General features: G+C 35.8%; 1 protein-coding gene across 1 annotated transcript in view; it reads right to left on the bottom strand.

Moving 5' to 3' along the window:
- Window positions 1-908: 908 nt before the first annotated feature.
- LOC308231375 (guanine nucleotide-binding protein G(q) subunit alpha) overlaps window positions 909-12,583 on the bottom strand; it is a 129,171-nt gene continuing 117,496 nt past the window's right edge. Inside the window, exons 6-7 of the mRNA XM_080636703.1 lie at window positions 8,301-8,454; window positions 909-5,886 (exon numbers count right to left, since the gene is read on the bottom strand). Of these exons, the coding sequence (XP_080492829.1) occupies window positions 5,696-5,886; window positions 8,301-8,454 (345 nt within the window). The 3' untranslated portion in view covers window positions 909-5,695. The remainder of the gene's footprint in view (window positions 5,887-8,300; window positions 8,455-12,583) is intronic.

Consider the following 12,583-nt stretch of genomic DNA (forward strand, 5'->3'; position numbering starts at 1 on the left):
GGGTGGCAATTGGGTGATAAAATCATAGTATGTGATGTAAGGTTTTATCACAACTACACACAATATATCACACAGATACAGCTTCTACATCTATTTCACATACCTAAAGATCACCACTTACACTGTATTTTTGTTGACATTATCTTCACTGAGACATAAAGATAAAGTAAGTCCTTCCTCACTGATCCCTCCCCTTTACCTTCTGCAACAGCAAAATAAAATCAGGAACCATTAAATCAAGTCCTTCCTTAGGCAAACTGTTTGGACTTCAGCAATCTTACTTAAAACTGTTGCAATCATATAACAAAGAACAAACTAATTTTTGCAACTGACCTGAAATTCTATTTCTTCAATAATGAAGATCTGAGATCCACTGACTGCTGATCAGATACAAGACATGAAAAGCAACATGCAGGCATCTTTCCACGATTCCTATCGTGACGTAGGTGAACATAAACATCAAAGAAAGTCTGTTTTTTGCAGTACCACTGCGAACAGGCAAAATGCTTAAGAAATTCACCTTGCCACCTACAAATTCTGGAAGTTTTCTATTAGTGAGATACAGGTTATTATTTCTTTCCCCTCATGCTTCCAGGTTTCCATTGTAAACAAATCAAAACCCCCTTTCTACTAATGCCGTCTCCACTGTAACAAATCTTACATGTTTTGAACGTTCTGACTGTAATCTGGCAAATTTGATATTTAGACAATGATGACAGAGCATGTGTAATTAAAAAGTAATAATGGAATAATACATTTATCCAACATTTATCATAATAAGCATTATGGGAGAACAATAAACCCAAATAATGTTTCAGAAAAGCTAAATTTCAAGGAATTAAGATACTATAGTACGAAGTTATGGCCAAAAATACTGTATTTTTAACCAGCAATATTTTTGAGGGGCAGTAACTGTACAATATTAGCTTTCAAGACCCTTAATTCTGTCCCTCAAACAACACACAATACATGCATTTAAATGACACTTTAAGAACAGCAAATATGATCTTTATTTTTAAATACTGTTTAAAAACATATCTGACACCCCACCCTGAAGAAAAAGAAAATTGGTCAAATATGGATTTCCTGTAGCACAGTAAATGAGGAATTCATCAACAGACTTCATCTTAGACTATTTTGAGAGAAAAAACCCAAACCAACAGATTTACAGTAAGATTGACCTGGCTGACTTTCCATTTTTCACACTGTCTTCAGAATCTCCCTCTACTCCATTCTTCCGTGCAGCATGGCTACTGTGAAAAAGCTTAAGTGAAACTTACAGTAAAATCCCTTTAGCTAAAGAGTGACCCTCAATGCATTGTTGACTATACAGAAATGTTTCTGGTTTGACTGATGAAACTCAAAATGTTATGGCTAACCAAGAGCCAAGAAAGAGGAAATATCAGTAGCTGCTCTTAAAACTAAACATATGGTTTTGCAAGATCCCCACTAAACTCACAAACTGGACAGGGACAGATGGCTTTACATGTTTAATGCATTCTAAATTTTTGAATTTATGGTTTATGTCAGAAAAGGGACTGTATTTACAAAAGTGTGAACTTCTAAAAACCATAGTTAATTACCTACACCACGACGTTTTAACTTCCTAACTTAAGACAGTCTCCCTAAAACGTATTTACTCTACTGGTCTCTTAGCTAGAGGTAGGTCATTTTTAGGCCTTGTTAATATGCTGTGCATATTTCATTAGTTCACTAATGTATTAGTCTGCAGGACTACCATGCACAGAGCTCCAAGAACAGCAGCACATATAATAAAGTAATTGGCTAAATTTTATTTTTTCATGTGGGTTAACATGTCTTTATTTTCTCCTGATATTTCATTCTTTTGTGAAGAATGTGTTAACAAGGAAAGGGTCATGAGGTTGAGTAATCTGAAAGTCTTCTGAACCTTACAAACAAATGCTGGGAGTCCAGCAATGTCTTCATATGCAGCCCTTTCTCCCCATTTAGAGTTTTAGCAAATCATGCAGTCAGTTCTGACTGATATCCAGCATGGAGAGTCTCTTCTCCACTTTCAAACTTTAAAAAGTGACTCATAATCATGTGGCAGTATGATTAAAAACTACAGTCCATACACCTTGACAATCAAAAGAGTCTGAATTATAAAAAACTGCCCTTATAGCTGCATCATCCTATATATGCAAGGACAGTGCCAGTTAATTTGTGAAAAAGGCAAGTTTAAAGTTTCTGTAAAACATGTATTACAGCTTTCTTGTGCTAGTGAACATCTAGAATACACAGGTTCCCAAGACATTTTCCTTCTCCCCCATATATGACATTCAAAGAAATCACTTAATTTTGGCAAAGTTAAAAGGGTTTCTGTCTCGATATTTCTGCCTTAGCTTCATATTAGAGGCACAAACTTCTGGACTTAAGCACTGTAAGGCATAGTAGAAACCACCAATTAAAACAACAGCACCACTACCACAACTGAATACACTGCAGGTGGGAACAGCTGCGTCATTTAAAAAGGAAATGTTTTTGTAAACTGTCACACTGCAATGCTGTGTTAGGTGATTTATGTAAAGCTTGCCTATTTGTTGTGTGGTTTTGTTTTTTTTTTTTTGGTTTTTTTTGTTCTTCCAGAACATGCTCAAATGATCTAAACATTGCCACAAATTTGACTTATCTAAAACATACCATAAGTAGCCCAGTGGCACACACTCTTAAAAACTTTTGCAATCACAATGTAACTATAAAGCATGAGTAAACTTCTGTTTTGTTTTTATACAAAACTTAGAACCACATTTCCTTCTCCCTCACCCAATATCCCATAACAAAACAAACCAAACTAAAAATCCTCAAACAAACCCAAACCTTAGTAAGACACCACTGTCTGGGGTTTTTTTGTTTGTCTAGGTTGGGTGTTCTCTGTGTGTGTGTTTTCTTTTTTTTTCCTTTTTTGGCTACAGTTCCATTTATAGCACTAATCCCAGCATGGACAATGTACTCCTAAATTAAAAGAAGGGGTATTATCAACAGTGGAACTGTGAGAACAGAAACTCTGTTGCATTTATAGCAAGATCAGGACCAATTTTGTTATGCTGTATGTAGAGTCACTGCTCTGATCCCCTATTCAGAATGTCAGTGTCATTTTTTATAACCTAGATATACCTGCTTTAGCTTTATTAAGTAAAATGCTTTAACTCATTAAAATCATTAACGATAGTGACTTTCTGGATGTTGTTGTTGTATTTAAGTTTTCTGCAGTTTCTGAAAAGACTGCTGACGTTTTGTTTTTTTTCATGATATTTTTAGGGTAACAGCATATACTCATTAGTACTTCCGTACAATGATTTTGAAATCTCTCTAGATTTACTTTTCTAATAAAGCTGATTAGAAAAGTAAAAGTAACCTAATGTGAATCTGCCAAATATAAATTAAATTTATATCTAAAAGCTTATGCTCCATCCTAGACATAACAACAAAAGTTCTAGTAAGACTGGTTTCTACATCTATATAAAGCCCTTACAAGATTTAGGCATTATTCTGAATTCAAATGGCCTCTGACTTGGTGTCTCCAATTTAGTTCTACTCAGGAATGTGCAAATGATTTTATACAGCACGATGCTAGTACCGCTCTCTACTATAGTAATTTTTTTGTTTTGTAAATAAAAAACAACAACAAATCCCTAGTCAGAAATAAACTGACAAAATTTACATTCTTCTCTCTTAAAAAAGTAAATAAAATAACATTATTTAAAATGTGAATGAGCTATAAGACATACAATACAATTACATAGATACATATCAATACAGCACATTCAATTTGCCAAAAATTAATGATTACAAAGCCAATATGGATGCCACCATATATATATATAGATGTATGTACAATGATTCTAGCGTTCATAATTGCACTATACCTACAACCAGTTTTAAATTACAAGGTGTTTTAAGAGGGAGCAAAAAATAACAACTGTTCTTATTATTGTTGGTTTAGATTTGGGACGATTAAGGATTAAAAAAGGTCTTATTAGTATTTATTGTTCAACTTCGGTGATTGATTAATAAGCCATTCTTTTTTTTCACCTCCCATCTGCTGCTATGAGGCAGCAACTTCTGTGTTAAGTGCACTCTAGTGCTACTTGTCATTGCAGATAATCAACCCAATTATATGTCTGAGCTCCAAGTTTTCTATTGCCTGCCAGCAATCATGAACCTGGTCAAAAAACACCTTTCAATCTAAGCTGCAGAATAAAGGATCATCACTGTGTGCTGCATTTTTGTTGTTAAGAAAATTGCACATTTAAATTTCAAGAATGATTTTGTTTCATTTACATTAATAAATCTTTTCTAAAGAATGTTGAGAGGCTATTTTGCATGAAAGCCTATCAAATGTCTGTAAATCAGTTAGTTAACAAGCAACCTTATCAAGAAAGGTTCCTGAATGTGATTTCTCATCAATGATTTCTTATTATACAACTAAAGGTGCCTTGATATTATTAAACAAAGCAATCTCATGCCATACCTGACATAAGGATTTAAACTGTCTTTAAATTAGTAGACCACATGCATGTGCATGGTGCACCTTGTAGCATATGCATTCACACTGTTGGTTTTGGCATTAGAAAATACAACCATTTCTAAAAAAGGGAACATGAGAGCTGAAACTATGTTTATCATTTGGCAGTTGACTCGATCAGGTCAGTTCCCAACCCATCAGTTTGGCATTTCAATCTGTATCTTATGTTTCAAGAGTATTGTTTTTATAAAAAGCCACATTTGGCAACATTAATCTTATACAATAAAAATAAGTTTTCTATTGTGGAAAAAGAACACTTAAAAAAGCTCTAACTTAAGAAAAAAACCCCCACACAACTGAAAAAAAAAAACCCAAACCACCCCACTGTTTCAGGCTGTAGCCACTGGGGAAGATGTAGTGTCTATGACATTTCTATTTGGCATTTGTGAATCAAAGAAGAAAAAGAAATGGCACATGGCAAACAAAAAGATTCTAACATACTACACATACACATCCCAGGTGTGTCTTAATTATGTCATTACTTTCTTCCATGCATCTTTCTGAACTGTGAAAATATGGTTAAATTTCTTAGATAACTTTAATTCTATTTTGCAATTCAAATATTCTAGTCCCAAAAGTGAAGACAGAATTAAGACACCCCTGTCAAGAATTCAAAAATCACAGTATCAATACTTTTGATCCTTCAGATAAAGTACATACTATAAAATTAGAATGACTGATGATTTCAATTCATATGATAGTATTTTCCTGGCCAAATAATTCAACAGAAAATATTCCACCCAGGAATGCAGGGGAAAAAAAAAAAGGCCACTGTACCTTGTAAAAGATAAGAGGGAGAGGAAAAAGGGAGAGAGAAAGTGTCAGGGAAAGAGGAAACCAGCTTGATTTTGCTTCATTAGCAAAACCTGCTATTCTTTGTAATGTACGACTGAGAATTTAAAACACATTGAGTCACAAGGTTTTGCCTAAAAAATGAGGAATGTGCTGTGAATGTACTTCAGCATCTTTTGTTTTTCCTCCATATGGTTTAAATTAAAATCATAATATTAACTACAAACTCTGTGGACATTCACAGAGTCCAGGCCGGCAATAAATTAGTATTATGCAAATTGTTTTCACAGATAATACAGTCCCTCTTGTATATCTTCAATCACACAAACGTAGTTTTGGAGGGCCTCCTAGACACAGTTAGACCAGGTTGTACTCCTTCAGGTTTAACTGTAGAATTGTGTCCTTGACAGCAGCAAAGACAAAGCGGATATTCTCTGTGTCTGTAGCGCATGTGAAGTGGGAGTAGATAATTTTGTCACTGTCTGGGTTCAGGTCTACAAACATCTTCAGGATGAACTCTCGTGCTGCTTGTGCATCCCGTTGTGGTCCTGACAATTAGGAAGAGAAAGTCAGTTTTCTTAGAGACAATTCAGTACTTGAACTTCTTTTAACAGAAAACAAGAAAGGCTCAGTCTGTAGTCCCCATGTAAGAGGGCTAAACAATAGCATCATACACTAGCTACTTTCTTCCTGGTAGGAACTATGAAAAATAAAGATGGAAGGAAATTCCATAAATTCTATCAAGTTAGAGCTATCATTTCAAAGCTGCTCTTTCGCTGATGACTATCCTCTTCCTTTGATAAGATAATGTTTAAAACAGGGAACTTAAAACTGCACAGAATGAAAATAGAGAAATCAGCTACACTAGTAAACCTTTTAGAAAAATGTTAACAGAATTGGTGAATGTTCAGTCTACAGGTACTATATTTAGATTATACTTCAGTTATTTTAGCACGGTAACACTTACTAGTTTTATGAGTATTTTAATAGGTAGTGTAATTAAGTTAGATCCTGAACTGTTCTGACACTGTTACCACCAGAATTTCATTTGTTTTAGTGATAATAAAATACACATGCCCTCCAGCTGAAGCTGTTTGATGGCAAAAGGCTCATGTTCTAACAAATCACTTGTTATCTAAATTATGTATGATAATAATCCTATCAGATCTAAATTAAGGTTGTAATTCCCAGAAGGACAGAGCTAAACCACATGTTCAACTTTACAGAAGAGAGAAGGTAAAGTAATGATTTCCAGCCTGGAACAGTAAGGATTCATTTACATTCACAGCCAAAAGAGCAGTGCAGAAGCAGCGACATAAGCCACAAGCTGCTGAATTCTGTTCCATTATTCCAAACTACTTCCAAAGGCCATTATTCCCTTGCTCTCCTATTTCTGGAAGTTGCGTCTCTACAGAACATGCATGTTTTCTGCGTTGCTTTCTCCTATTCTCTTCCTTAGTCCTGTCATTACATGGTAATATAAATACCTGCACTCAACCCTTGTAGGTAGCACTGTCAGTGCTTATGAAATCTGTACTCTGGGGGTTAGCACGTGCCCACATAGTTTTTCAACTGCATGATAACCTTATCTTTAATACTTCAAGATTACAATTGCTAACATTTCCAATTTGGGTAACTATAAAATTTATGTAGGGAATGCATGGAAGAGAAATCATGTACTTTCTGGCATGCTGCAAATCCATGTGGAGGGGGAATAAGATTCTGCAGTATATGGGTGTATGCACATGGACACATATACACATATATGAACATACATACACATATACAGATAACATATTTCCTGAGATTTGGGGATGTCAACAGATTTAACGCTCTCCAGGAGACTGTTCAATACTTCTACAGCTTCTAACACACAACAGACTCCAGCCTTTGGCTTGGTCACCTAGCTCTATATAAAGAACAGCAATAATAAGTCTCACACTACCATGATTAAATTTGCAGTATTTGTGAAGGAAACTCTAAGACTTTCAAAGACATTGATTCCTCAAAGTAAACCACTTACTATTTTAAACAACCTCCTAGAATTTTCAGTTTCATAGTAGCTAGACACAGCTCTCTCTCAAAGACAACATCCAAACTTATCTAATTAGATCTCTACTGACTATCATGTAATTTAAATTTTTGTTTGTCTGAAGTTCAAGAATGGAAAACTGAGGTTTGAAAGAATATTTAATACCTCAGGAATTCAGAAAAAATTGAATGAGTCAATGTTGAATTTAGACTGCAAAGTGGTTGTGAGCTGCAGACTGTTCACCCTTGCTTCCCCTTAAACAGAAATACTTTCCATACTTGAACGTAAGACATTTACTCTTTTATTCAGCTTTGAAATATGCTATTCACTCTTTGGTGGGACAAAAGACATTTATTTACTTATTTTTTAAATAGGAGCATTTAGTTCTTTAAACCTCTAATTATATGAGTTTGATTTTTCTCTGTTACCAAGGCTGCCACTCAGTTACCTCACAATACTTAGGGTTTTACCTCAGGAGAACTTTCTGAAAGTACAGGTTTAGTAGAAACAGCTGTAACAATCCACACAACTTTTTAAAGACAAGCATATTAAGCTTCACATAAATAATGTAAAACTAAAATACAGGGAAAAAAAAGGTACAGTAAAAGGGTGGAAGGAGTGGTACTGTTTTTTCTGAGTGGCACATGGAATGTTTTTGGTTTTGTTTTTGGGTTTATTTTAGCTTTTATACTTCAGTCTAAACCTTCACTCCAATTTTTAAAATTAAATCCTAGCAGTCTACCAAATCCCAACAAAAGTTCAATCACATTTTAAAAATTTAGTTATTAAAAATTGCAAAGCAGCTCTCTCTTTTTTTTTAAGTGTAAAATATATTAAATTATCTATGTGTCTAGCATTTGGACAAGGCTATTACAATTCCTCATTACTGCAGTGTAAATAGAGCATGAGCTCTGATGTCTTTATACTTACCATCATACTCTGGAAAATAATCAACTAGGTGGGAGTACATAATTTTCTCCTCTAGGAGATCTTTTTTATTTAAGAACAGAATGACTGAAGAGTTCTGGAACCATGGATATGTGATAATTGTCCTAAAGAGTGCTTTGCTTTCTTCCATTCGATTCTGGAATAGAAAAGAGAGTGGAATTTTGGTGGACATGAAAATACTTTTTTAAAAAATAAATTACTGTAATTTCACTTTATTTGGTAAATTTATCCATTTCATGTTTTGCATCTTCCTACCAGTACGTAAGGTTCAAGTAATTAAATTCCAATTAAAAGGCAAGAAAGTAATTAAATATGCAGGCATATTTTTGCAAATTCAACTACTCAAGCATAACTGTTCTTTAAAACACAGGCTATGTACATGAAAGCTGTAACAGGTGTATTTGTGAAGTCTCAGTATCCACAGCTATGATCAGATCAGCTTTAAAATAGTTGCGAGTAAATTTGGAACCTGAGAACTGTTCGTCAACAGCAAAGACTTGTGACATAAAATCTTAATCTGTGTATTGCTAATTTTTTTTCTATCATTGGGTTAGCCTTTAATTACTTAACTGTTCCTGAAAATACTTGGCATTATAGCTGAAATGTTAGTGAAGCTACAGTTCTAATTCTAACACTTTTCTGTCATTGTAAAATTGAGTTAGAATTTGATAACACAGTTCTGAGGAACCGTTATGCTGACATGATGTGGTTAGTACAGAGAACAAACAGAGTTCAAAACAAAGGAATTACTTTACTTTTTATTATTATTTAAAGCTGCAGCCCTCTGAAAAATACTGCTTCACCACCAAACTGTGCACCAGAGAACAGCAAGAAGGTGAATCATAGACAACTGTAAGTAAATCTTTACTTGCTCTGATTTGCATTTTAAAGAGACCAACATAAATAAACATGAAAAGGAACTTCAAGCCAAAAAAAAAAAAAAAAACAACCAAACCACAAACCAACCCCCGCCCCAAAAAAAAACCACCACCAAAAAACAACCCCAAAAGAAACCAACAAACCAAACAAAAAAAAAACAACAAAACAAACCACCAACTAAACATATGCTGTTTTGTTGCAGAGGATTGTTTGGTCTCTTATGTCACCACAGGATCTTCAAGCGATTTGTTAAACTTTAGTTCATGCTGGTATGGGATGTCCAAATATATTGATAGATTTGAGAAACTAATGCAAAGGAGTAAAACCTTTGCTTCCTTGCAGTGAGCAATAACTCACATTGATTTCAATGGTGCCAGGATTTCATTCAGAAAAGAGAAAAACTGAAATGTCAAGAAAGCTGAGCAATAACACCTAAGTCCTGAGAGTAACTGTTAATCAGACTGTTTTCTTCTCAACATTCTAGATAAACTTCTTTCTCTGAACAAGGCCTTACAGAACAGCAATGGGAACTACACAGGATAGCTTTCACTTTCACAGCTTGATGAAAAAGAGAAGGCAATGTAAACTTACAAACTACTGTTTAGATTATAAATATTTACCTAAACTGATTAACACTTGGTTTCTTCTAATGTGACACTTGGAAGGTAGAAAAGCAATAGCAGCATTCTTTTACAGTAAATTTATAAGCTAATGAAAACCTCGCAGAAGAAAAGTGCACACCAAACACAAGGAAATTATTTATCTAAAGTAAATGTTCCTGTTTTTCACAAAAATCCTTCCATACAACAGTCCTATTTTCATCTATAACTCTGTTGGGTTCACTTTTTTTCCATATATGTAACACAGAATTGTAAAGACAAAATAAACAAATCTATTTGGACACATTTATGACCCTTCCTCTAGGAAAGCTCAGGAAAATTGTCATCCCAACATTGTTACTAGACCCAGAATACATTTTCATTTTCTGTTTTAAAGGTATACCAACAAGACGAAGCAGAAAAGGCATGCAGACTAAAGCGACAGTGATAACATGCTTAAAATTTCTGTCATCCCATCAGCCAAAAAATAAAGTGCTGTGTATCATAAAAATACCAGGAGATCGACAAAAATGAAAAAAAAAATATTGTGCCTTCAATGTAAGAAGAGTATGTCTTGCATTATATACTAATAATGAATTCTGTATAATATGAACTGCATTCCAGAGAGTCACTTTTTTACAAATTTATAAATGTCTCTCAAGTCCTTTCAGACTTGAATTGAGGAATCTGACTTAAACCTCTCCATGCTGACAGATCCCCTAAGGATTCCATTCAGACAGATAAGAGATGAAGCAGGTTTTCGTGACTTCAAAGAATAGTTCAAGTAATTAAAAACTAGTCTGGGATGCCAAAAAAGGATACTGTTAAGAAGGCAGCGTACAAGAGCAGAAAAAAATTAATGTTATATCAAAGTAAATAATTACAACCTTCAGGAATTTTCCAAAGTGGTCAATATATGCAGTCTAGCTGAAAGAAACTCAACTGCTTTGGAAAAAATACATAGTTCAGGATGTCAGTAACCGAAGTCAATAAAACACTACCAGATTATTTCACCCTCATTCACTTCACTGTATTGTTTAGTATAATCAATGTATAATTCCATACAGAAGCTACTTTCCTTCAAGTGTCACCCAGTTAACTGTATTTCCAGAAAGACTCAGGCTAAGTCTGAATCTATTCCTGATTCTGAGAGAATAGGCTCTGACGAGGCAACAGACTGTTGCCGTTGCTGATTTTGCATTAAATTAGCCAGTCATAGACAAAATTAACTGAAATTCAGAGACTTGTGTGAGATTATAAAAAATGAACATTAGATTGCCAAAGCCCACTGAAGTAGAATTACTTCTTATGGTACAAGGATCTTGCCCTGTATTGTCATATCAGATGAGACTACTGGGAATGTAAGACAGTAAGGTCTGTGCACCAAATGGTAGCTCTGAGGAACACTATCTTGGCACAGGGATTATCTCAAAGTGGAACCACCACAGAACTGCCCTTATGCATCTCCATTTGCAGAATGAAGCAAACAGCAGGGATTAAGACATGAAGAAGGCTACAGACACATTTTCTAAGGAGCTGGCAAAAGATGGCAAGCTGTCTAAATCACGTAACTAAAAGGTCACTATCCTTAAGATCCATAATTGACAAGTCTATGAATTTTCATGATCCTTCTCAAGGGAAAAAAACCCCACAGAATGCTATGTTCTGTCCTTGTTAACAGAAGCATAGAAATAAGACTTAGGATATCATTATTTATCTCCTCTGAACATATGTCACACTGCAACACTCCACAGACAATATACCTTCAGAGAAGACACAGGTAATAAGATTTTAATTTTAAATCAGAATTTTAAAAGATCAAATCAGTTAATTCAAGGGATTCAATACAAATTTCATATAATTTGTATATTTAACAAGTGTCTTTCAAAGCTTCCTAAAGATATTGATCAAGTACCAAGTACACTCAGTGGATAAAGAACTGGCTGGATGGCCGCACGCAAAGAGTTGTGGTCAATGGCTCGATGTCCGGCTGGAGACCAGTAATGAGTGGTGTCCCTCAGGGATCGGTGTTGGGACTGATCTTGTTCAACATCTTTGTCGGTGACATGGACAGTGGAATTGAGTGCGCCCTCAGCAAGTTCGCCGATGACACCAAGCTGTGTGGTTCGGTTGATACGCCGGAGGGAAGGGATGCCATCCAGAGGGACCTTGACACGCTTGTGAGGTGGGCTGATGCCAACCTTATGAAGTTTAACCATGCCAAGTGCAAGGTCCTACACCTGGGTCAGAGCAATCCCAGGCACAGCTACAGGTTGGGCAGAGAAGAGATTCAGAGCAGCCCTGCAGAGAAGGACTTGGGGGTGTTGGTCGATGAGAAAATGAACATGAGCCAGCTTCAGTGTGCGCTCGCAGCCCAGAAAGCCAACCGTACCCTGGGCTGCATCAAAAGGAGCATGACCAGCAGGTCGAAGGAGGTGATCCTGCCCCTCTACTCTGCTCTTGTGAGACCTCACTTGGAGTATTGTGTGCAGTTCTGGTGTCCTCAACATAAAAAGGACATGGAACTGTTGGAACAAGTCCAGAGGAGGGCCACGAGGATGATCAGGGGACTGGAGCACCTCCCGTATGGAGACAGGCTGAGAAAGTTGGGGTTGTTCAGCCTGGAGAAGAGAAGGCTGCATGGAGACCTCCTAGCAGCCTTCCAGTATCTGAAGGGGACCTATAAGGATGCTGGGGATGGACTCTTCATTAGCGAGTGTAGTGACAGGACAAGGGGTAAGAGGTTTAATCTTAAACAGGGGAAGTTCAGACTGGATATAGGGAAGA

The sequence above is a fragment of the Psittacula echo genome, assembly GCF_963264785.1.
Source record: "Psittacula echo genome assembly, chromosome: Z".
In the NCBI taxonomy this organism is placed as follows: domain Eukaryota; kingdom Metazoa; phylum Chordata; class Aves; order Psittaciformes; family Psittacidae; genus Psittacula; species Psittacula echo.